Genomic DNA, 26,135 nt, shown 5'->3' with positions numbered 1-26,135 from the left:
AGATTCCACTGGATTAGTACATTAGAAAAATAAAATGTTTGTTTGCTTGTATTTAATAAATTCCCTGGGCATCTTTTATTTTGGTCAGTAACAACAACAAAATTCTAAATTCTTCCATCATTCTGAAAATCCAGAAAAAGAAGCATTCTGTAACAAAAAGAAATAGTCTAGATATTATTTATTTCTAGACAATTTTCAAAAACCTTTATTGCCTAATTTGCTTTAAATTCTGCTGAATGTAAAAGAGACAGGTTACAAATTAGCATTTTGGCTTTTTAACTGGTTGTTGTCAGATGAAAGTGAGAACCATGATGTCACTGAACCTTACGAAATTCTTTTGGTGTTCATGGCAGTACTATATGTAAAGCAAAATACTGTAGCTGCCCAAGTGGGCCATAATATGAGAATAATTAAATAAACCAAGTACTTGGTCTATTGCATAAATCATTAAAATGATAATCAGGAAGATAAGAAAATAGCATAGAAAAATAGGAAGGCAACATAGATAAGCATCATGTTAAGTAGGAAAGACAATTTATAAAATTATATTTATATCCCATGATTGCCCACTACAGAAACGTTATATAAAGGTCGGAATGTGGCTTTGTAGAAAGTCCTTCCCCTATTATCATAACTTTTGGTAATTGTTGTTTTTCTAAATGTTCCAGGGAAAAAGTCTCGAGTCAGTCATTATCAAACATGATAGCAAATATTTGAGCACCAGTAATTAGCAGAGGAGTTGAGAGCAGGAATTATAGGCCCAAATGGTGATGTAGGAGACTCCATCCACAGGCTCCCTGCCTCCCCCAACCAAACCCCCAGAAAGAGAGTGCATGAACAAGGAGCGCCCTGGACTTCACTTCAGAAATTTTAGCAACACAGTGGAACAAAAGCCCTGAGAATAACCCCATAAGGGGGAGGAGAGACAGCTTAATTTTGCCTGCATCATTCCCTCCATTAAGCCAGCACAGCTGACCACCAAGAGGGAACTGGCCAGCTAGAAAGAGTTCCTCTCAACAGGCCAGGAAAAAAAGAACAGGGTGAGCCCCCTGCTCCCTCAGACTTTCTGGACACTGCAGTTCCCTCTTCCAGACTCTATGAACTGACTTGGGAAAGAGAAGAATAATCATATGCCGACAAATTGGGTAACCTAGAATAAATAGATAAACTTCTAGCAACATAGATACTATCATGACAATTATGAAGAAACAGAAAATCTGAACAGATCTACAACTAGTAAGGTGATTGACTTAGTAATTCAAAGCCTCCCAATACATAAAGCCCAGACCAGATGGTTTCACTAGAGAGTACTACCAAACATTTAAAGACTAATTAACATCAGTCCTTCTCAATCTCTTCCAAAAAACTGAAGAGGTGGAAACACTCCTAAATTCATTTTGTAAGGCCAGCAATATGCTGATACCAGAGACAAGACAAGGACACTACAAGAAAAGAAAATTACAGACCAATATCCCTGATGAGCATAGATGCAAAAATTCTCAACCAAATATCAGTAAACCAAATTCAGTCCAAATTCAACACATTGAGTCTCCTATACTATGGGATTATTCCTGGTATGCAAAGATGGTTCAACAAACATAAATCAAACCCATCACATTACAGGATGAAAGATAAAAATCATATAACTATCTTGATGTAGAAATAGCATGAGACAAAATGCAACATCCTTTTATGATAAAAATACTCAATAAATTGGCTATAGAAAAATGTATCTTAACATAAGATCATGCATGACAAACCCACAGCCAACATTATACTCAATGATGAAAGGTTGAAAGCTTTTCCTCTAAGACAAGACATGAGTACCCAAACTCATGACACCTATTCAGCACAGGACTAGAAGTTCTAACTAGTACAATCAGGCAAGAAAAAGAAATAGAAGGTATTCACACCAGAAAGGGAGAAGGGAAATTATTTTTGTTTGCAGATGGTATAACCTTAAATATGGAAAATTCTAAAGATTCCACCAAAAAAACTGTTGGAACTAATTAATGAACTAATTAGTATAGTTGCAGCATAAAAAAACCAACATACAGAAATGAGTTACATTTCTGTCCACCAACAGCCATACATCTTAAAAAGAAATAAAGAGACCAAGCTCACTCACAATATCATCAAAAGCAATAAAATATTAATACTTCGGGATAACTTTAACCAAGATGAGAGATCTATACACTGAAAAATAAAATACTTTAATGAACAAAAGGAAGACACACAAAAAATGGAAAGATTTTTTTCAAATATTAGAAAAATTAATTATTTTATGTTAAATAAATATTTAAGATAATATCTAAAATATTCAACCAGTCCATCCTAAAGGAGATCAGTCCTGGGTGTTCACTGGAAGAACTGATGCTGAAGCTGAAACTCCAATACTTTGGCCACCTCATGCGAAGCATTGTCTCACTGGAAAAGACCCTGATGCTGGGAGGGATTGGGGGCAGGAGGAGAAGGGGACGACAGAGGATGAGATGGTTGGATGGCATCTCTGACTCAATGGACATGAGTTTGAGTAAACTCCAGGAGTTGGTGATGGATAGGGAGGCCTGGTGTGCTGTGATTCATGGGGTCGCAAAGAGTCGGATATGACTGAGCAACTGAACAGGTCTGAAAACATTCTAATACTAAATATTAGAAAAATTAATATTGGTAAAATGTTAATCCAAAGTCATCTATTGATTTAATGTAAACCCTATAAAAATTTTAATGAAATTTTTTCACAGAAATAGGATAATCCTAAAAATTTGAACTGAATCACAAAAGATTCCAAATAGCCAAAGTAATCCTGAAATAGAAGAACAAAGTTGGAGCCATCACACTTCCTAATTTCAAACTATACTCAGAGCTGTTATAATAAAAAGTATGATGCTGGTACAAAAATAGACACCGAGGGCACTTCCCCTGTGGTCCAGTGGTTGGGAATCTGCCCTGCAATGCAGGGGACATGGGTTTGATCCCTGGTTGGGGAACAGATCCTTCATGCCTTGGGGCAGCTGGGCCTGTGCGTCACAATTACTGAACCTCCACACAACTAAGACCTGACACAGCTAAATACATAAATAAATATTAAAAATAATAGACCAATGGAACAGTATCAGGAGCCCAGAAACAAATCCTCACATACTCAATCAGTTAATATTTGACAAGGGAGCCAAGAATACGCAATAGGGAAAGGAAGATCTCTTCGATAAATAGTTTTGGGAAAAGTGGATACTCTCATGCAGAAGAATGAAACTGGACCCTTATCTTACACCACTCAAAAATTAACTCGAAGTAGATTACTTCAAGACTTAAACATAAAACCTGAAATAATAAAACTGCAAGAAGAAAATATAGGAAAAACCTTTTTATATGGGTCATGGCAGTGATTTTTAAAATATGAAACCTAGATCATAAGCAACCAAATAAAAGTAAATATATGAGACTACATCAAACTAAAAAGTTTTTGCATAGAAAAAGAAATGATCAACAAAGTGAAAAGACAACATACAGAATGGGAGAAAATCTTTTCAAATCATGTATCTGATAGGGGTTAAAATGTAAACTATATAAGGAATTCATACAACCTAATTATATATATATATATTATATATATATATATGATTAAAAATGAACAGAGGAACAAAATAGACATTTTTTCCCAACAAGACATACAAATAACCAACAGGTACATAAAAAGATGCTTAACATTAGTAATCATCAGGGAAATGCAAATCAAAATCACAAGAGGATATGACCTTACACCAAAAAGATAAGAGATAATTAGTGTTGGTGAGGATGTGAAGAAAAGGGAATCCTTGTGTGCTGTTGGTGGAAATGTGAATTGGCATAACCACTATGGAAAACAGTTTGGGCATTCCTTAAGAAATTAGAAATGATCCAGCCATCCCTTTTCTGGGTATATACCCAAGAGAAATGAAATCAGGATCTTGAAAATGTCTGCATTGCCATGTTCATAGAAGCATTATTCACAACAACCAAGATATGGAAATAACCTAAGTGTCTGTCAATGGATGAATGGATAAGGGTGTGAGATAATGTGTGTGTACTGTATGATATCACTTGTATTTGTAATCTAAAAAGCTGAACATGCAGAAACAGTAGAATGGTGATTACCAGGGGCTGAAGGGGTGGAGGAAATGGGGTGAAAGTCACTCAGTTGTGTCTGACTCTTTGTGACCCCATGGGCTATAGCCTGCCAGGCTTCTCTGTCCATGGGATTTTCCAAGAACACTGGAGTGGGTTGCCATTTCCTTCTCTGGGGGATCTTCCTGACCCAGGGATTGAACGTAGGTCTTCCACATTTCAAGTGGATCCTTTCCTGGCTGAACCACCAGGCAGTTTCCCTGGAAATGGGGAGATGCTGGTAAAAAGGTAGAGACTTCTAGTTATAAGACAAATAAGTTGTGGGTTGGGCTTCCCAGGTGGCTCAGTGGTAAAGAATCTGCCTGCCAAGCAGGAGACACAGAAGATGTAGGTTTGATCCCTGGGTCAGGAAGATCTCATGGAGAAGGAAATGGCAATTCATTCCTTTATTCTTGACTGGCAAATCTCATGGACAGAGGAGGCTACAGCCATGGGGTTGCAAAGAGTTGGACACGACTTAGCAACTACACCATCACCACCAATTTTGCTGTGTTGCTAAGTCATATCCAACTCTTTGCAATCCCATAGACTGCAGCACGTCAGGCTTCCCTGTCCTTCACTATCTTTCAGAGTTTGCTCAAGTTCATGTCCATTGAGATGGTGATGCCATCCAACCATCCCATCCTGCCCTCAGTCTTTCCCAGAATCAGGGTCTTCTCCAGTGTGTCAGCTGTTCACCTTCCCCAAGTGGCCAAAACACTGGAGTTTCAGCTTCAGCATCAGTCCTTCCACTGAATATTCAGGGTTGATTTCCTTTAGGATGGACTGGTTTGATCTCCTTGCTGTCCAAGGGACTCTCAAGGGTCTTCTCCAGCACCACAGTTCGAAAGCTTCAGTCCTTCAGCACTCAGCCTTCTTTATGGTTCACCTTTCACATCCACACATGACTACTGGAAAAACCATAGCTTCGACTACACGGACCTTTGTTGGCAAAGTGATGTACACCAGTGTATGGTATGGTGATTCTAATTAATAAAACTGTTTTGCATACTTGAAAGTTGCTAATTTTTTTTTAATGCTAAGTTCAAATGTGTTTTTTGATAATACAAAAAAGTAATCCTTGAAAATCTGTATACTTACCAGGAAAACACACAATAACTTAAGTATTAAATATCTATATGAAATAACTTGCAAAGCTTGACAAAAAATGTACATTTAGGACATGTGGTTATTTAAAGAAAACAAAAAAAAAGGAAAAAACATAATAAAGAGGGTCAATCTTAAATGTTCTTACCACAAATAGAAAAAAATAATTAGGTGATATTATGGAGGCTAGAGCTAATGCTATGGGAGAGAAATTACACAATATATTTGCATCAAATCAATGCTTTGAACACTTTAAATGTACACAATGTTTTATGTCGATTGTAACTCAGTAAAGCTGGGAAAAATGAAAGCAGGCATTGTGTATAATTCAAAACCAAATATGATATTTAAGGCAGTTCTTTTGAAAAGGATTGAAATATTAACATAATTATGGTTTTGAATTTGCTATACAAGAAAGTTATTTTCCATATGCAATGATTCCTCTTAATTTCTCCAATGTTCTCTGTCTGTAAGTTAATAAATATATCCATTTTGAAATTCAGTGTGATCATCTTGAATGTTTACACAAGCACCCTTTGTGATGCATAAGGTGACCTTCGGTTTTATTGTGGTCTAATTATAAGCCCGAGGGGTCTCTGCCATATGTTGTTGGGAAATTGTTTTCCCCTAGACTTTCACTAGATCCCAGATCCTATCTGACCCGATTGTTTGTAGTAAAAGTTTTCCTGAGGTTGTTTCTAAACTTTAAAAAATGTAATTTATCTTAACTTAATTGTGCTTCATAAGATTCTAGAACACAGCTAAATACTAAATGGGTATTTTTCTTTTTTTGGCTGTGTCCCATGGCTGCAGTGAAAGCACAGAGCCTTGACCACTGAACTGCCAGGAAATTCCCTAAATGTGTTTTTAAACTCATCTTAAACACTGAATTAAGAGATCTCAGTTTGGACACATGTTTTTTAAGCAAACTCCACCTTTGACACAGTGTTGAGCATGTGTGCATGATAACCAAACTTCACAGATACCTAAGTTGTCAATTTAATAAACTAATAGTGGAAAAGCATTTCATTGGTAAAACATTTCCTGAGCTCTCCGCTCTTTTGCTTGCTTTAGATGATTTTTCAAATTTGTAACAAATTTCTCCTTAGCAAAACATTTTTTAAAAATTCACTGAAATGAGGATCACAGTAACCATACTCATTTTTTGTTTTTTTGCTAACAACAAACATAGTACTGTCATATAAACAGATAAATTAATACTATTAAATTAAGTTGTGTCTTTGAGAAAAGACTATCTCCTTGAGATTAGCTTATTGACCAAGACTGTCCTACAGGACTTACTGAAATTATGCCCATATTTTATATCTGTGGCCTGCAGCATGGTAGGCACAAAGTGGTTATTGAACATTAAAATATGGCTAGTGTGACTGGTGAGCTGAATCTCTTATATGTATTTAATTTTAATTTATTTACATTTAAATAGCAGTAATGATATTGGATCGGTCTAGATCAATGAGAGTTTATTTGTGTTGAGGAACAGCATGGAGTTGTCTCAAATGCTGAGCACAATTGGGCAAGTTCCCTGTGTTCACTTCTCTGTTTTTTGAAACAGATGCTGAGGATTTAGCTTGTTTTCCTCTCCTATTTGGGTTTCCCCGATGGCTCAGCAGTAAAGAATCTGCCTGCAATGCTGGGAGACGCAGAAGGCTCAGATTTGATCCCTGAGTTAGGAAGATCTCCTGGAGTAGGAAATGGCAACCCATTCTAGTATTCTTGTCTGGAAAAAATCCCATGGACATAGGAACCTCACGGGCTACAGTCCATGAGGTCCAGAAGAGTCGGACACAGCTGAGTGACTAAGCACGAGCAAGCCTCTATTTAAATTGGCCGAGGCTTCCCTGGTAGCTTAGATGGGAAACAGTCTGCCTGCAATGTGGGAGAGCTGGGTTCAATCCCTGGGTTGGGAAGATCCCCTGGAGAAGGAAATGACAACCCACTATAGTATTCTTGCCTGGAGAATCTCATGGACAGAGGAGCCTGGCAGGCTGCAGTCCATGGGGTCACAAAGAGTCAGACACAACTGAAGGACTGACTCACTTTTTTCACTTTCATACTCAATTCATCCATTCAAAGAGCAAATATTTACTTAACATTAATTATGTGCTATGCACTCTGCTAGATGCTAAGGGGTGAAAAATGAGCAAATGCCCACAAGCAACTTATAGTCTAATAGGGGAAGAAAGAAAATACATTAAATGTGATAGAGGCAGCACAGGGCCCAGTGTGGCCACAAAGGAAGGGATTGTTGAAAGTCCCCAGAGAAGATAGGAAAGACTTCACAGAGGATGTTGTGAGCCATGAAAAATGAGCAGGCCTTTCCAGGTGAACAAATGAGGGAAGGCCTTTGTTATGGCTTGAACCATGTGCCTGCTGAATTCATAGGTTGAAATCCTCATCCCCAGTACCTCAAGGTGTGACCTTATTTGCAAACAGGGTCACTGTTGATGTAACTAAAATGAAGTTACACTAGAGGACGAACCCCTAATCCAATATGACTGGTATTCTTTTTCTTTAATATATTTTTTTAATTCTGTAAAAAATTTTTAAGTTTTTAAAAATATTTATTTTAATTAATTGATTTATTTGGCTGTGCTGAGTGTTAGCTGTGTGGGATCTTTAGTTGTGGCATGTGGGACCTAGTTCCCTGACCAGGGATGGAAACTGGGGCCCCTGCTTTGGGAGCATGGATCACCAGGGAAGTCCTGACTGGTATTCGTATAAAAAGGAAAAACCTGGACGCACAGACACACACAAGGAGAATACCATGAAGATTTTGGACTGCCAAAAGTCAAGGAGCTACCAGAGTCTACAGGTGATGCTTGAAATAGGTCCTCCCTAGTGCCTACAGAGGGAGCTTAGGCTGCCTGACATGTTACTCTCGGAATTCTAGCACCTAGAACTGTGAGATGATACATGACTATTGTTAGAGCCACTTATTCACAGTTTATAATATGGTTGTCCCCCGTTATCCATGGGGGATACAGTCTATCTGCAGGAGATGCCTAAAACTGAGGACAATGCTGAACCCTATATGTACTGTGTTTTTTCCTATACATACACACCAATTTTAAAGTTTGGTTTATAATTAAGCATCATAAGAGATTATCCAAATATCCAGCATCACTAATCTTGCACTTTGGGGCCATTATTAAAGAAAATAAATGTTACTTGAATACAAGCACTGTATTTCCATAATCGTTGATCTGTTAGTCAGTCTGTTAGTCAATAGTCAGTCACTGTTACTAAGTGACTAATTGAGTGAGGTATGCTGGACAAAGAAATGATTCAGGTTCTGGGTGGGATGGAGCAGGATGGTGTGAGACACCATCATGTTACTCCAAATGATGTGCAATTTAAAATTTATGAATTGTTTGTTCCTGGAATTTTCCATGAAATAATTTCAGAATGCAATCGACTGTGGATAACTGAAACCACAGATAATGGGGAAACCACTGTGCTTTGCTGTAGCAGGCCCATGAAACTGTTATGGCATTCCTGATTGAGGAAGCAGTATTGTGAAAGCAAAGCAAATAGGCTGTGGAAGATATTTTTTAAAGTTCTGTTGTTTGGTTACCTAACTCAGCATTTTAGAAGGAAAATAAGCAAGCAAGCATCAGCCTGAGTATGACTATTTCTTTTATAAACGTTTTCCTTCTCTTGGAAAAACAAAAGCTAAGAATGTAATAATGTTTGGGGCAAAACTGGGAGTATATTTCTGCTAAAACGTATCATGAATCAGAAAATGTTTACTGGCCCTCATAAGTCAGAAGAAAGTTTTTCTTTATTAAAAATTGTCTCCCTACATAAAGTAGTTATACCATTGCTAATGAGACCCCTTCCCCCCAATTTCCTGTGTAGATCATATAAAAAATACAAGAAAGCAACATTTTCTATTTTTGATGTATCAGCTTTGGGAAGAGAGTTCATGAGCAGGAGCTGGGTGGCTGCAGTCAGAACTATAATAATCTTGGCTAGATGGTGCCCTAAGATCCAATTTCACTCTTCCTGTTATCACTGGGATGAGGGAGATTAGGATCTGAGAGACCAGAGTCCAGAAGGCTCAAGTAACATTTTAACTCCTGGAAGCGCATCCCTTTTGAAGGAAGAATTGTCAGAACACAGTCTTCTAGCCAGGATTCAGCAGTGAGAGAATGGGTGACTGAGTGTTTAGGACATGAGTCTTTTCCTTTGTGTTCATGCAGCAGTAAGTGCCAAGTATTCATTGACTCACCAGAATGTCTGGGACAATGAACTGTGAATTACATTAAGTCATGTATGTGGTGCAATTGTCATTCTACAATAAGTGTGAATAATAGTAGGATACCTTGGAGGAAACAGATGTAGCCTAACAAGCCTAAAGCATAACATGCAAGACAGGTGAGGGTTTGAAGGAATATGTACAAGTCAAGGGCCTTCCCAGGTGACTCAGACAGTAAGGAATATGCCCACAGTGTGGGAGACCGGGGTTCAGTCCCTGGGTCGGGAAGATACCCTGGAGAAGGGAATGGCTACCCATACCAGTATTCTTGCCTGGAGAGTTCCATGGACAGAGGAGCCTGGGGGGCGGGGGTGGGGGGGATCCTAAAGTCCATGGGTCATCAAAAAGAGTCGGACATGCCTGAGCAACTAACTAATGCATATACAAGTAAAGAGATTGAAAAGTACAAAATTACAGCAGGTTTGATACAGGCAACAGTAAATAAAAATGGATCACTTTCAGACATTTTGAGTTTGAACAGTTTTTCGGACATTCAAGGGGAGATGACCAGAAGGCAGTTAGGGTAGGTGTGATAGTGTGATTTATAATGAGAAACATTTGTTTTCTGGCACAGAGCTCCAAAACCATTGGAATCTCTTAAGTGATGAGAGACATAAAAGTGTCTTTTTTTATGTTACTGTGGTGACTTTGAGGAAAGCATCTAGGTAACCTAAAGACTGGGGGGCGGGGGGTGGGGGGGGGTGGGCTGGTTGCCAGGCAACTCAACTTTAAGATTAGAGGATTGGAACTGTCAGTGCCCGCCCCCAACCCCTTCACTCACCTCTCGGGAGGAGACAGGGGCTGGACCAGTAATTCAATCAATCATGACTATGTAATGAAGCCCCATAAACCCCCAAAGCCTCCATAAAATCCCCAAAGAATGATTAGCATGTTGCATTCCTTGTACTGAATCCATTTCTAGCAACACTACTGACAGCAAGAGTGAAGAGCCTTGGGCGTCTCATAGTGGAAGATTCTACTTCAATTCTTTTTATTCTGTTAAGATTTTAAGAAGGACAGCTAGGTCTAAATAGTCAACCTGGGAAAGACTATAACATGACTGCTCTTAAAACTTGCAAATATTCCTAGGAATCCCTGTGGAAATAAATTCTATAAGAATGTTTATTCCTTAAAAGTTTGAATAAATGTTTCTTTGATGTTTCCTCAAAACTTATTAAAATAGATCAGGAAAAAATTTTTCTTTAATTTGGTTCATTAGAAGACCACATTCTATACTAAAGGCTAAGAAACTGTCTTGCATGTCAGATTTTATTAATAGACAATGGGAACTACAGTGAGCAGAATTCCCTGGAACATAGGATAGATAGCATGATTGAGAAATAAACATAGTTTTAATTAAAAAAAAAAAAAACCTCTCTTTATATTGGTCTTAACACTGTTCTGTGTATATGTCAGTTCAGTTCAGTCGCTCAGTCGTGTCTTACTCTTTGTGACCCCATGGACCACAGCACGCCAGGCCTCCCTGTCCATCACCAACTCCTGGAGTCTACCAAAACTCATGTCCATTGAGTTGGTGATGCCATCCAACCATCTCATCCTCTGTCGTCCTCTCCTCCTGTCTTCAATCTTTCCCAGCACCAGGGTCTTTTCTAATGAGTCAGCTCTTCACATCAGGTGGCCAAAGTACTAGAGTTTCAGCTTCAACATCAGTCCTTCCAATGAATATTCAAGACTGGTTTCCTTTAGGATGGACTGGTTGGATCTCCTTGCAGTCCAAGGGACTCTCAAGAGTCTTCTCCAACACCACAGTTCAAAAGCATCAATTCTTCGGCGCTCAGTTATAGTTCAACTCTCAAATCGATACATGACTACTGGAAAAAGCCATAGCCTTTATGTAGTTACTTTGAAATTCTTTTGTTAGGACCTATTAGGCAACTTAAGGGCTTCCCTGGTGACTCAGATGTGAAGAATCTGCCTGTCAATGCAGGAGATGCGGGTTTGATCACTGTAGGAGGAACCGGCAACCCACTCCAGAATTCTGACTTGGGAAATCCCATGAACAGAGGAGCCTGGAGGGCTGCATCCATAGTTGCAAAAGAGTTGGACACAACTTGGCAACTAAACAACAACAATTAGGCACCTAGCCAAGTATCTGACCAAGAGGAAAGTTAAATAAACAATGTAACTTTTTCTCCCTTGAAAGGGAAACTAGGTGGCTGAGAAACAGGGATTGGGAAAGACTGCAACTGTATCTTCTCTTTTTGAATACCTACTTAAGCAGCTGTTAACTATATTCTCTTTTGAGAGATTCATAGATGAATCAGAGGAAGTAATAGTGACACTGTGACCTTTGCTTCTCTAAACTAGTTCATGTAGTTTCTGTCTTAGTAGTCACATTATATCTACACATAGGCACATTTTATTCCTGATTTTGTCATCCCTGCAGAATTTGACTCTTTTTAATCATTATTTCCTCCCTTCTTCTCATTTTTTCCCATTAAAACTTTTTCCTCCTTTAACATTTGTGACTATCCTCCCTTCTAATTTTCCTCCTGGTTTGGTTTTGGTTGTTTGTTGTATTTGTCCTTTTAATGTTACTCAATGCATTTCTCTTGCCTGGCTAACTGTATATACTTTCAACTTTAAATCACATACCTGGTAGCTCAGACAGTAAAGAGTCTGTCTGCAATGCAGGAGACCCGAGTTTGATCCCTAGGTCAGGAAGATCCCCTGGAGAAGGAAATGGCAACCCATTCCAGTATTCTTGCCTGGAAAATCCCATGGACAGAGAAACCTGGTGGTCTACAGTTCATGGGGTCACAAAGCATCGGACACGACTGACTTCACTTTCACTTTTTCACTTTATCTTTGTTCTAGACATTTTTCTTAAATTTCATTTCAGGAACTTGTCCATGATAGATTTCAGTATTTTTTTCCTTCTTCTCTACAAATCTGCTCTTCCTTTTTATTTCTGGTCCTAAACTATGGCACTATTACACAGTCCCTCAGGCCAGAAACAAATTCCTCCCTCTGCTTTACCATCAATGGTAGATTACTAAATCTACTAAATAATGTTTTATAACCTTCTAAACCAGTAGTGCTCAAAATGGGGTTCTTGGATCACTGGCAGCCCCATCACCAGGGAACTTGTTGAAATTAAAATTTTCAGCACCCCTCCCCCCATCCCCAGATGTACTGAATCAGAATATCTGGGGATGGAGCCATCAGTCTTTTTTTTTTTTTTTTTAATATTTATTTTTATTTATTTATTTGACTGCACAGGGTCTTAGTTGTGGCATGTGGGATCTTGTTCCCCAACCAGGGATCAAACTCAGGGCCCCAGCATTGAGAGCTCGGAGTCTTAGCCACTGAACCACCAAGGGGAGTCCCCATCAGTCTGTTTTAACATGGCCTTCAGGTGATTTTGATGCACATGAAAGTCTGAGGACCAGTGTTCTTAACAAGTGGTAGTTAATCCTGGGATCCATTGTTGGGCTTAAGGAAGATCAAAAAGCACTTGTAATTGTATCTAAAACCAAGTATATGTACATATATACTTTTCTGAATCAATGGCCTTTATTGCCCAGTCCCTTTTATCTCTAGTTTCCATCTTTTTCAACATATCTCCATTTCGAAGTGATGGCAATCACTCTAGGAATCTGATATATTCACACTTTTGTTCAAACATCTTCAGTGGCTTCCAACAACTAGTGATAAAGGACCCTCTCGGCATGACAAACAGCATCTTCCCTGAAGGCTTGTTCTTTCATGTGTATCTCTAGTCATTCTTCAGCCTTTGGACAGCAATACTAAACCTTGAATATTGTGGACCTAACCTGGCTCTCATATCTTTCTATTTTTGCATATTCTTCACCTCAGTTTAGAAAGTCCATCACTGCTCCTCCCTCCCTCCTTGCCTGGCTAATTCCTATTTGTTCAAGATTAAGTGCAAGCAGCATCTCTTCCAGGGAGCCTTCCATTGGCACTGAGTTTAAGCTGCCTTAGTGTATGCGCCCATCTCTCCCTGTGTTTATCCCTCTGGTAGTAGTTCTCAAACATTTTGGTGTTAGGACCCCTTTATACTCTTAAAAATTATTGAAGACCCTAAAAGATTTATGGGGTATCTGTACATATTTATATTAGAAATTAAATCTGTAAAATTTAATATTTAAAACCCCATTTAAAAATAATTATAAACCCATTATGTACTTATATAAATGATAAATTTTTTAGCCTGCTCCCAAATGGCTGTGGGGCTAAATTATGCATTTTTATGGTAAAGTGATATTTTCCAAAAAGAATTTTGGGAAGAGTGGCATTGCTTTACATTTTTCAAAGCTCTTTGATCTCTCTGGCTTAATAGAAGACAGCTGGATTTCCCTATCTGTTTGTGCATTCAATCTGTGTGATATGTTTTGGTTGAAACATATGAAGAAAATCTGGTCTCACACAGATAAGTCGTTGGAAAAGGGGAAACTATTTTCATTGTCTTTCTAGATGATACGAGATATCTTGTTTGATAACTATCCCAAATTGGACATGTGATTGTTTCCTAGAGTGCAATTACAATGTGGATTGAATCTGAAACCATATCAATTAACTTTCTGTATTCTGCTACAGTAAAATCCATGGGTCCATCTTCCACTTTGATAACTCTTTTTAATTTTGTAATAGCATGTATTGGTTCTGTTGAAAACTGCTTCATTGGGCTATAGAGATTTTCAAATGGTCAATTATAATCACTATATAATGTGAAAAAACACATTTGTTAATATCACTGGTGTTTTTAGCAGAAAAGTTTAAATACTGGAAAGCTGTCAAGCTCCAGATGGTGGATACAAATTTTTAAAAATTTGCATTTTTGAGTGAAAACTCCAACAATCACACAAGAGCATTTTCTGGAGATGTCCATCCTGCTTGGGCATGCAGCAGAAGTACTTCCCAATTCTTCACATATTAAAAAGAGATGGGGGACTTCCCTGTCGGCCCAGTGGTTAAGACTCAGAGCTTCCAGTGAAGGGGGTAGGTGGATCTGATTCCTGGTTGAGGAACTAAGATCCTACATGCTGTGCAGTGAGGCCACCCCCCATAAAAAAACTAAATAAAAAAAAAAAAAAGGGTTTTATAAAAAGAAAATAGGTGTATGCTAGGGTGAAAATTTAGTAATATTAATAATTTTTACTCCTTTGTCAAGGACAATTATTTATTTACTTTTGCCTGCGCTGAGTCTTCATTGCTGTGCCTAGGCTTTCTCTGGTTGCAGAAAACGGGCTATTCTGCAGTTTGGGTGCATGAGTTTCACACTGCGGCAGCTTTTCTTGTTGCAGAGCGTGAGCTCTAGGGTGCGCAGGCTCAGCAGTTTTGGCGTTAATGCTTTATTGCCCCACAGCATGTGGACTCTTCCCCACCAGGGACCCATGTCCCCGGCATTGGTAGGCGGATTCTTAACCACTGGACCACCAGGAGGTCTGTCAAGGACATCCTTAAATTAAACTAGCTTATTTTAAAAAAAAATCATATATTGTGTATGCTAAGAGTGCAAGGAGGTGAATACAAAACACCACTACAGTAAGTCCCCCAATTAAGAACAAGTTCTGTTCTAACAGCGTTTAAGTCCAATTTGTTTATAAGTCCAGCAAAGTTAGCCTAGGTACCCAACTAATGCAATTGACTATATAGCACTGTACTGTAAGAGGTTTATAATACTTTATGCACAAATAATACATAAAAAACTAATAAACAAACAAACAAAAAAAATTTCAAATCTTACAGTTCAGTACCTTCTAAAGTGTAGCAGTACTGCCAGTATCGCTGGCATTCACGGACACTTGGCGTCTTTCAGTTTGTAACTCAAAAGCTCATATATAGACGGACTCACTGTAGTTGTGCAGTTTGACACCACTGCCTTGATTTCTGCTAAGGTGTTGGCTTCACACCAACGGTGCAATCCTCAACAAAATGAAGAAAATCAAGTCTTCATATTGTGAAAATGGTTTTGACCTTACAATTTCACTGAAAAGGCCCCTGAGGACCTTCCAGGTTTTGCGGATGGCATTTTGGGAACAGCTGCCCTGTTTTCACATACTACTGTTACTTGTGCCTCGTTAGGTTGCAAAGTCTGGGTGGATCTTCTGTAACTGTCCTTAATGTGTTCGTGTCTGTCCGGTACATAACACTCAATACCTGCGGAATGAGCTAAAAAATGTTACGAACAACCGCATAGGCTTCATCATACTGCCTTCTTCCTTAATTCCGTCTAAATTTACATGTTTCGTAAAATTTTCTAAGTTTTTTCATGAATAGGACGCCGGCCAACTTGTTTTTTTATATAGGTGGGGAGGAGGAGCTGCGTGAATATGATACTGATACGTTATAGTTCAGCCAAGTATTTATCTGCGATGCTCGAGTCATTCCTTCTTAACAGCTTTGCACCAGCAGGCCTTTTGACTTCCCAGTCTTAGTTACTATAAAGACTGGATAGAGGTGGGTCTCTTGTATTTACAGGAGCACAAGAATTTGATGGAGTCGGAGCCAGGGAAACCTTCAATCAAAATCTTGGCGGGGAGAAGTGCAGCAGGACCAACAGCCTTACACACCCGGGAGCGCCAGGCTGCAGCCTCGCGAGAGCTGCCCGGTTGCCAGGGCGACGCTTCCGGCTGGCGCGCGCAGCCCGGAGAGCAGGGGAGTTGTGAAATGGGCGGCTAGACCTGCCCGTTGCCGTGAATTCGCCAGCGGGAGCGCGCTCGCGGCCGCGCGATCTCCGCTTTCCCGTCTCCGTCGCTGACGCGTTGTAGACGTTTGGGAGGGAGGCAGCGGCAACGCGGATCAGGATGAACAGCGCCGGCGGCTTCGGCTTGGGCTTAGGCTTCGGCCTCACCCCTACGGCGGTGATTCAGGTGACAAATCTGTCCTCTGCGGTGACGAGCGAGCAGATGCGGACGCTTTTTTCCTTCCTAGGAGAAATCGAGGAGCTGCGGCTCTACCCGCCCGAGTAAGTGCCCGAGCTCGACTGGGGGAGGGGCGCGGGCCCGAGCGAGACCTCGGGAACCCAGGCGTGGGGGAGAGCGCGGACGGGGGCGCGCTGCCCCCGTCACGTGACCACCGGGTTTACCTTGGTGCCCATGTTTGATTGGGGCACCGCGGCCCCAGCCCCCGGCTGCTGTTTTCCTTGTTAGTCGACATTTCGGGGGGATTCTTTGCACAGAATCCTTACAAAGGACTTAGAGGGGTTACCTTCTCGTGCCTCCCGGCCAGTGGTCGTCGCCGAGTACTCGAATTCAGTGCCCGGCTCCCCCCGTTTTTTTCCCTAACTTAAGATGGCCGCAGGTGGGCCCGGAATAGTCCTCATGGCAAGCGCCTGATGGGGTTTTTGCAATGGAAAATCGCGGAGACTGCGCCTGAGAAACTGTCCGATTCTTAGGGCCTCAGTGTCGGGCCGTTGTTGCCGACAGGGAAGCCTGCGGCTGATGACAAATAGAATTAGGGTCCCTAGGCCTGTGTTCACAAATATAGCATCTTCAGAGGTTAATCTAACCGAGCCCATCCATGTTGTTAAAGATTCATGTCTGTTCACCCATTTGGCATCGGATTAAAATTTCCTCCTAGAAGGTCACACTGCCCTAAACCTTTCAGAAAAAACAGTAATCTGTGCAGGATTATTCCTGCTGTATACTTCTAGAAGTCCAGATTTGGGATGGCATTCCCTGTTCTCAGACACTTCCCAGGTGCTGTACTTTGAAGTAAGATTTCCCTTGTACGGTAGTATCAGCTCACAAAATTTGTAAGAGGTTTCTGGGTTGTTTATTTTCTTACGGGCATAAACTTTTAAAAACTAGTGTCCAGAATATGAAAATTTCTCAGTGTTTGTTCATTTTGTCAAAATCTTTTTAAGAAAGGGTTAGTAGTTGCCTAAGATTTCTCTTTTTAAAAAATTGTGTTTGATTTTTTGGGGTATTTCATAGTGATGCATGTAGATCTATTTTTCTTTAGTTTTCTAACTATACCGCATTGCTACTGCACAGACAGTGATAAAAGTTGGTGTTTGGATTTTTAAATTTTACTTAAGTTTTTCTTCTCATTTTTGTTTCAGAGTATTTCATGCATACAGAAATGCCGAAAGAAAAACTCCCATGTTCCCTTAATCTGTATTTATAGTTAGCCACAGATTTCTGTCTCCCTCTCCCCACCTCTGTACACACACACCCATCCACCCACATCCCTTGACTATTCACTCCTCAACACTTAAATGTGAATCTCTTATGTATATCTCCTGCTTTACCACAGTACTGTTAATGCAGCCAAGAAATTTGACATTGACAATATATAACATCTAAATTTTTTCAGTTAGTCTGTCAACCAACGCCTTTTCTCCATTTCCTTTTTCTGATCTAGAAATAATCAGAGATCACTCAGTAGGTTTGATTGTTTTCTTTAATCTAGGACTACTCCCCCTCTGCCCCCTCACACCCCTTTTTCCCCCCAATCATCTTTTTAAAAGTTTTTCGTGAAATTGATATTTTGTCTTGTAGTTTGTGTTGTAAAATGACTCATCTTGGCTATATAAATTGTTTCCACCTGAATAGATTCAGTAATACAGTTTTGCCAAAAATAGTTCATAAGTGGGTGCACATGCATCTTTATTGATTCCTCATCACATATATAGCTTTGGCTATCTTATATAACTTTTGAAAGTGCTTTAAGCTTTCTCTTCATTTAGACACTCAAGACATTTCTGAAAAATTGAGAACTGTTTGGAGGGTTGCTGTATTCTGAATGAATTGGAATCAAATAGTAAAATATTTTGTACATAAATCTTTGTAAACTAACCTTGCTTTCAGGGTTGTGATAATGTGTCTTATGGGCAGAAGAAATATATCACAGAATATTCTTCATTGCGAACATAACACCACTCACATGGTTGAAAAATGCGTTTGGGTGGCAGTATGCTGCCAGTTAACTGACATTTAGTAAAATGGGCTATTTTTTGAAATCAGATGTTAGTTGCTTGGAGTTTAAAAGTGTAAGGGAATAAAAAAACTGGTTACTTAAACAGTGCATTGATACAGAGTTACTGTGTCACCAACTGTAATGCATTTTGCAAAATTGTAGCATAAATGTAACACATCTAGGCCAGGCAAAATCTTTGACCAGTTATTCTATATTTGCAGTTCCTATTCCTGTTTATCACAAGTATTAACATGCTTTTCTAGTGGTGTGTTTTCTGTTTGCTCTGTAGTTAAGTTGTCATAATCTATGGTCCTTACATTCTGTTTGCAAACTTGGGCTGAAATGTATAAGTATGCAATAGTAGTAGGTGTTTTGAAGACAGAATTCTTTTTTCAGTGTTGTGGAAACAGTATTTTATGATTAATCTTTGGAAGCTGAGTAGAAATTGATTTGTTTTAAGTTTGGAACTATATTTCTTTAATAGAATGTGAGAATAGTTTCTCATTTACATTTTAAGGATGCAATTGCTAATATGAAAATTCAGATTTTAAATTAAATTTTTTTTTTGGCATGAGGCCGTAATTCACTTTCTATTTAAACATTTAAGAATTGGAATAGACATTCATTGTAAATATTAAAAATTCTTATTTGTGCTGCTAGATGACAAATATCCAGACTTTCTATTTTAGTACAGTTTAGTACTATTTAGTACTAAATGAATCTCACACATCTTGAAAACCTATTTACAATGGTAATACATTTTTGTCTTTTTTTCAGTAAGCTCTATATAGAGGTATAATGTGTAGAAAAATGCATAGATAAGGGTATACAGCTTGATGAATGTTCACAAAGGGAACACATCCAGCACGTGGATAGGATTCTCTGCGCCTTAGAAGTTCTCCTGTGGCCCCTCAAGTGCGTAATACCTGTAGGGTAATCCTAGCCTCATTTCTACCATCAACCCTGTGTTGATTTTTTTTTTGGCTTGCAGGTTTTCTTTACGTCTCTGGTCTTAAAAAGCACTGATAAGGTAAAAGCTGTCAGTTAGCTAAAAGTATAACCTGTATAGTCACATTATGAAAAATAGAGACAATGAAACACTGCCAGTGACCCTAGGGCCCTATCAAAGCCTTTTCCATTTCCATGTGTTTCCCTTCAGTCCTTTTTATATGCATTTATCTTAATATGAATGAGTTGAGTGAAAGTCACTCAGTCTTGTCCAACTCTTTGTGACCCCATGGACTATACAGTCCCAGTCCATGGAATTCTCCAGGCTGGAATACTGGAGTGGGTAGCCTTTCCCTTCTCCAGGGGATCTTCACAACCCAGGGATCGAACCCAGGTCTCCAGCATTGCAGGTGGATTCTTTACCAGCTGAGCCACAAGGGAAGCCCAGGAACACTGGAGTGGGTAGCCTATGCCTTCTCCAGCGGATCTTCCTGACCCAGGAATTGAATCGGGGTCTCTTGCATTGCAGGCGGATTCTTTACCAACTGAGCTATCGGGGAAGCCCTTATCTTAATCTAGTGTAGTCAGAAGAATATATACGCTGTTACTGTCAAGTTTTTTTACTCAGGCCATAGTACGCATTTTTCATATTGCTGTGTTTTATTTATTGTAATATTTAAAGTCTCAAGTGTATATGTGTGTGTTTGAAATTGTCATTGGGTTTTAGCTAGAAGTATTTGAAAATGTGTATTTTTCATCGTCCACAGTGATTGGAGGGCCTCTGGCATTTAGTGGGTGTCAGTAAATCATAAGGAAGTCTTATAGAAAGCAGAATTGTGCCATCCAAAGTATCACTGGAGACCTGTTGAGAAATTATTATGTATCAGTTAATATTTTCGTACATAAAACTACATACTTTGTCCATGCTTTGCATTATATCTTTTTTGATAGATTCTCAGAGGATGTCTAGAAATACAATAAAGTGTTGGAAAATCATAATGTTACCACATTGAGTTTTTTTTTCAAGATTGTACAGTGCTATCACCGTGTTTAATGAAAAATTAGATAACCAGTTATGTGTGTGCATGCTTAGTCATGTCCATCCCATGGACTGTTACCCCACCTCTGTCCATGAAATTTTCCAGGCAAGGATACTGGAGTGTGTTGCCATTTCCTACTCTAGGGGATATTCTTGACCTAGGGATTGAACCTGAGTCTCCTGCGGCTCCTGCATTGGCAAGCAGATTTTTTACCACTGCGCCACCTGGGAAGCCCAGATAACCAGTTAGGGTCCAAGAAATTTAACTGATGCTCAAAAAGTTGGTTCTGTGATTTTTGCATTAAACTCTCAGTGAAAAATTCTGATTATTTTTTGAAAAGTAATTGTAGAACTTTTTTAAAAAAACAAAACTTGATTTAACAAATGAGGTCAATATAAAATCTGCTATATTTGAGTACTGTTACTTTCTTTAGAGAAATATTAAACCAGTATCATATGTAACCCCTTTTCAAAATTAAAACTGTAGGTCAGAATTACATTTGTAATGATAATCGTATTTAATTTTTTAGAAAGTAAACCTTACTTAACAGCATAGATATACTAGAGAGGAAGATCTAAATATGAGATTTGGAAATATGCTGCTGCTGCTAAGTCACTTCAGTCGTGTCCGACTCTGTGCGATCCCATAGACGGCAGCCCACCAGGCTCCGATGTCCCTGGGATTCTCCAGGCAAGAACACTGGAGTGGGTTGCCATTGCCTTCTCCAATGCGTGAAAGTGAAAAGTGAGAGTGAAGTCGCTCAGTTGTGTCTGACTCTTCGGGCGACCCCATGGACTGCAGTCTACCTGGCTCCTCCGTCCATGGGATTTTCTAGGCAAGAGTATTGGAGTGGGGTGCCATTGCCTTCTCTGTTTGGAAATATATTCATTTATAAATATAAATACAAAGTTGTTTGCTGAGATATCTGTATTTAGGCTTGCCACTGTATCATTTTTTGGCTTCCCAGGTGGCTCGGTCGGTTAAAAATCTGCCTGCAATGCAGGTGACAAAGAATACTCAGGTTCGTTCCCTGGGGTTGGGAAGATCCGTGGAGGAGTGCATGTTAACCCACTCCAGTATTCTTGCTTGGAGAATCCCATGGACGGAGGAGCCTGGTGAGCTATGGTCCATAGGGTCACAGAGTCAGGCATGACTCCAAACTATTGAGCATGTACACACACTGTATCTTTTTAGCTTATAATATTCAAAATAAAGTAGTGCTGCTACTACTCCTGAGAAGCTTGTGTGTTTACATTTTTATAAAGTAGATACTGTGTTGATCTTACTCTCCATTTAAGGGAGGTAGTTGGAGATTGTGAAGAAAATTGCTTTTAGCGCAAGGATCCATTCTTTGATGTGATGCTGCTCAGAACAGACTGGCCTCTTGTAACCAGGTTTGGGCTTCTGAAACCTCCATAGCATATGGTTTACTAACCAGTCCCACATTTCTTATTCCTGTGGGTGTTTTAAATTTGAAATGATGTGAGTTTCAAGTAGGGGTATTTGGAAATGTTTGTAGTTTACAACAGTGATGATTTGGGTTTCCATTCTTTTACAGAAGGATCTGTCAATTTAGGAAGTGTGGTTTCAGTGGTAACTTGTTAGTTTCTTCAAGTGCTAAAAGAGATTATACTTGTTGCAATTGCTAGGGCCTTCTTAGCTCCTTGTCATAGATTTTTTGTGGGGGTGGGAGTGGGGGTGCCAAGGACAGAAGGTGTTACTAATCTAGCTCAGGAAGAGACATTGTTAAGAAGATGAAGATTTCCCTAAGTAGTAAAATATAGACTAGGCCTCATGGAAACCGGGACTGGGAACCAGAAAGGTATCAGCAGCCAAGGTGGCGATCTGCTTCTTCCTGTCAGGATTTATTGTCAGTTTGGTTTGTCTCTGTTTATCGGCTCAGTTTCTCTGCAGACCTATTCTGCGCTCACTCATCTGGCATCTGGCCCAAACCCTCACTCTAAGTGACTTTCCAGCCCGGGAGAGGGTGGTTGTTCAGGTCCGTTTGGTCAGGCCTCCCAAGTTACAGGTTTGGGTTCGCCAGTGGAATGGGCCCCGTGTCATGTGATTGATCAGTTGTGGCTTAAAGCTTGCTAGGTCTGTTCGGGGCTTCACAGAGGGAACTGCTGAAAATAGATAGGATGTCTTGGTAGCACATGTAAGAGGGTACTTAGTTACATTGATATTTTGAAATGACTTCCCAGAAGACTTTGAAACTTGAGCCTTGAAGAAAAGTGGAAGGGGAGTAAGAGCACATCATAGCCAAATGAAACAACATGTACAAAGATGGCTCTGTTGGTTCAGAATGTGTCCTGTGAACAGCAAGTATTTTTAATGCCTGGATTTTTTAAATGATGAGGCAAGAAGAGAAGGATGTCTCTGAGGAAATTTAAGCATGACATAAAGAAATTTAGGGTTTAGAAAGATTATCCTAACAGCTTTTGTGGAAGATTGTTAAATAAAGAGTTGAGATTGGAGGCAGTGTGATTGGTTAGGAGCCATTACAGTAATTCCAGTGAGAAATGATAAGGACTTGAATGAAGGCCTTGATAATGAGAGTACTGAAAGAATTTGTTTTGTCCCTCAGACGTGTCTGACTCTTGGCAATCCCATGGACTGCAGCCCAACAGGCTTCCCTGTCCTTCACTATCTCCCGGAGTTTGCTCAAATTCATGTCTGTTAAGTCTGTGATGCCATCTAACCATCTCATCCTTTGTCGCCCCCCTTTGTCTCCTGCCCTCAATCTTTCCCAGCATCAGGGTCTTTTCCAATGAGTCGGCTCTTCGCATCAGGTGGCCAAAGTATTGGAACTTCAGCATCAGTCCTTCCAAAGAATATTCAGAGTTAATTTCCTTTAGGATTGACTGGTTTGATCTCCTTGCTGTCCAGGGGACTCTCAAGCATCTTCTCCAGCACCACAGTTCGAAAGCATCAGTTCTTCAGCACTCAGCCTTCTTTATGATCCAACTCTCACATCCGTACACGACTACTGGAAAAAACCATAGTTTTGACTAGACGAATGTTTGTCAGCAAAGTGATGTCTCTGCTTTTTGATATGCTGTCTAGATTTGTCATAGCTTTTCTTCCAGGAAGCAAGTGTCTTTTAATTTCATGGCTGCAGTCACTGTCCAGAGTGATTCTGGAGTCCAAGAAAATAGTCTGTCACTGTTTACATTGTTTCCGTATCTATTTGCCAGAAAGTGATGGGACTGGAAACCATGGTCTTAGTTTTTGGAATGTTGAGTTTTAATGTGACAAATACTTGGGAGGCCATTTTCATAGGATATAAAGACCAATTGGATGAAAAAGAAGGAAGAAGGATCAAGGATGGAAACAACCCACAAATCTCAGTAGTTTAATAAAAACAGAAGATTATTTCTTACACTAAATTGATGGGGTTGGTGATGAAGCTGATGTATCAGCCACCCATCTCTTTGATGTTGCTGGTCACTGTGGCAGAGGGACAGAAGGGAGCAATGACCCTTAAAGCTCCTGAATAGGAATACATTTCAGTTCTGCTCATATTTACTTGACCAAACTGCACAGCCATATCTAACTTCAAGGAAAAAAAGAAATAGAATTTTATTATGTAGCCAGAAGGAAATTTGGAAATATTTGGTGAACAGTGGTAATGATGGTCACATTAGTGACTCCCAGATTTCTGACTCAGGTGATGTGGTAGTATCCTTAACTGAGATATGAAATTAGGACAAAGTGCTGGATTGGTATAGAAGGAAGATGATGAATTTAAGAATAAATTCAGTGGTGGGCCCTGTGACCATTACCATGAAGTATTCCAGCAGGCACTTAGATATAGGAATTTAGAGCTCTTAGAAAGGCCTAAATTGGTGATTTGATAATACAAAGGTGAGTTAAGTCTGGATGCAGATGTATTTGTTGTTGCTGTTTAGTCGCTAAGTCACGTCTGACTCATCTGTGACCTCATGGACTGTAGCCCAGCATGTTCCTCTGCCCATGGGATTTCCCAGGCAGAAATACTGGAGTAGGTTGTCATTTCCTTCTCCAGGTGTCTTCCCGACCCAGGGACGCAACCCGCATCTCCTGCTAGCAGGTTTCTTACCACTGCACCACCAGGGAAGCCCGCAGGTGTGTTTATCTCATGACACATGCATACAGTGCTTCACTTATATGTTCAGTAGGGGGAGGTTGAAAAGGACTGGCTTGAAGCTTGAATTGGATGACCTTAGGCCGGAAAGTATTGAATTCAGTTGGGTGAAAAAGAGGTAGAGTTTTATTTTCATTTTAGCTGCTTTAATTAGCCTGATTAAGTTACATTAATAATAATATATCAACATACAGTTTCAAGTTCTAAGTGTAGATATATTTTATCTCAGTGTTTGGTTAATATTGTAACTACATTTAGCCATTATCAAGGTGGATTTTTTGCTGTATTTAAGTTTTTAATTTTAAGAAGTGATGGATATTTATGGAATTACAAATTAGATAGTACATTAAAGTGGCTTTAAAATTCTTGATTAACTGAATGATTAAGGTTACATGAGATTTGGAATTAGATAATTAGACTTTAAATCTCATCTTTGCCTTTTACTAGGTCTAGATTGTGGTCAACTTCCTTGACCTGTTTTGTCAACTAAAGTAAATTACTGTTATTGCCCAAGTCATATTTGGTATTTTTCAAATGATCTTACTCTTTTAGTGTGACAGATTGAATGTTTTCAAGGATTGTACATTTATGTTAAACATTAGCTGTGTATCTAGGTTGTGCCTTTTTTTAATTGCTAAAGACAATTACAGATTTTAATTGAACACAGTTATGGGTAGATTGAGAAAATGATTCTTTATGAGGATATAGTGTATTTTGAACTCTAACATGATGGATTTACATTATGGAAAAATTGCTTTCATCTGTGCTATGTCTGGCTTCTTTTTAATGTAGTCTTGCCTAGATTAAATCTAGTAGGACTTGTAAGAATCTTTTCTCTTTTGCCTATAAAATATATAAATTTTGTTTGTAAAATTGTTTGTCTGGAAAACCACAATGCTGCCTAGTCTGAAGTGGTCTAGTATATGTAGAAAAATTTAATTTTAATTCCAGGTTACCTGATTGTTTTTAGATGTTTGTGAAGTTTTTAATAATTTAAATGTCAGGAATCACATTAAGGAGGGTTGGAAGTAGTTAAAAATTTGAAGTCTTGAGAGTTGGGGCTATTTTTATGAAAGAGATTTTGCTGATTGATGTGGATGTACCAATTAAACATCCTTGGGTTAAGTCAGCTATTTTCTCATTTCACTGAAATTAAGAATGTGTAAAGTTTCAGATTTTTAACAAGCAGGGCTATAGGCCTGTCTAGATTTCTCTTTAGTCTTTTCAGCAAATCACCATCAAAAGACTAAGTTCTGGTATTTCATGTCTTAGCAACAAAAATTCCTGTCTTGATTATGTAAGATTATGTAAAGATCTAAAAAAGAAATGGTAAGTGAAAATGACAAAACCAACCTAATGTTTATTAGTCCAATTGTTTTTCTTTTTATCTTGCAGCAACGCACCTCTTGCTTTTTCTTCCAAAGTATGTTATGTTAAGTTTCGTGATCCATCAAGTGTTGGTGTGGCCCAGCATCTAACTAACACGGTTTTTATTGACAGAGCTCTGATAGTTGTTCCTTGTGCGGAAGGTTGGTATCTCATATGATTTTTTAAGTTATTTTAATCTCTGTCCTGTCCATTA

General features: G+C 39.3%; 1 protein-coding gene across 4 annotated transcripts in view; it reads left to right on the top strand.

The window, feature by feature from the left end:
* The first annotated feature begins 16,169 nt into the window (after positions 1 to 16,169).
* The window catches only part of SREK1 (splicing regulatory glutamic acid and lysine rich protein 1), a 44,855-nt gene continuing 34,889 nt past the window's right edge, over positions 16,170 to 26,135 (top strand). For 2 of the 4 annotated variants that reach the window (XM_061129651.1, XM_061129650.1), the window contains exons 1-3: positions 16,374 to 16,484; positions 24,455 to 24,534; positions 25,949 to 26,082. Coding sequence is in view for 2 of the 4 variants with exons in the window: in XM_061129648.1 (XP_060985631.1) it covers positions 16,324 to 16,484; positions 25,949 to 26,082 (295 nt within the window). In the remaining 2 variants the exon portion in view is untranslated. Of the gene's footprint in view, positions 16,485 to 24,454; positions 24,535 to 25,948; positions 26,083 to 26,135 lie in introns of all 4 variants that reach the window. The other 2 variants (XM_061129648.1, XM_061129647.1) reach the window with 2 other exon arrangements.

The sequence above is a fragment of the Dama dama genome, chromosome 25 (assembly GCF_033118175.1).
Source record: "Dama dama isolate Ldn47 chromosome 25, ASM3311817v1, whole genome shotgun sequence".
NCBI lineage: Eukaryota > Metazoa > Chordata > Mammalia > Artiodactyla > Cervidae > Dama > Dama dama.
Note: the sequence above shows the minus strand (reverse complement) of the source record. Positions and strands in the feature narration are given on the sequence as shown.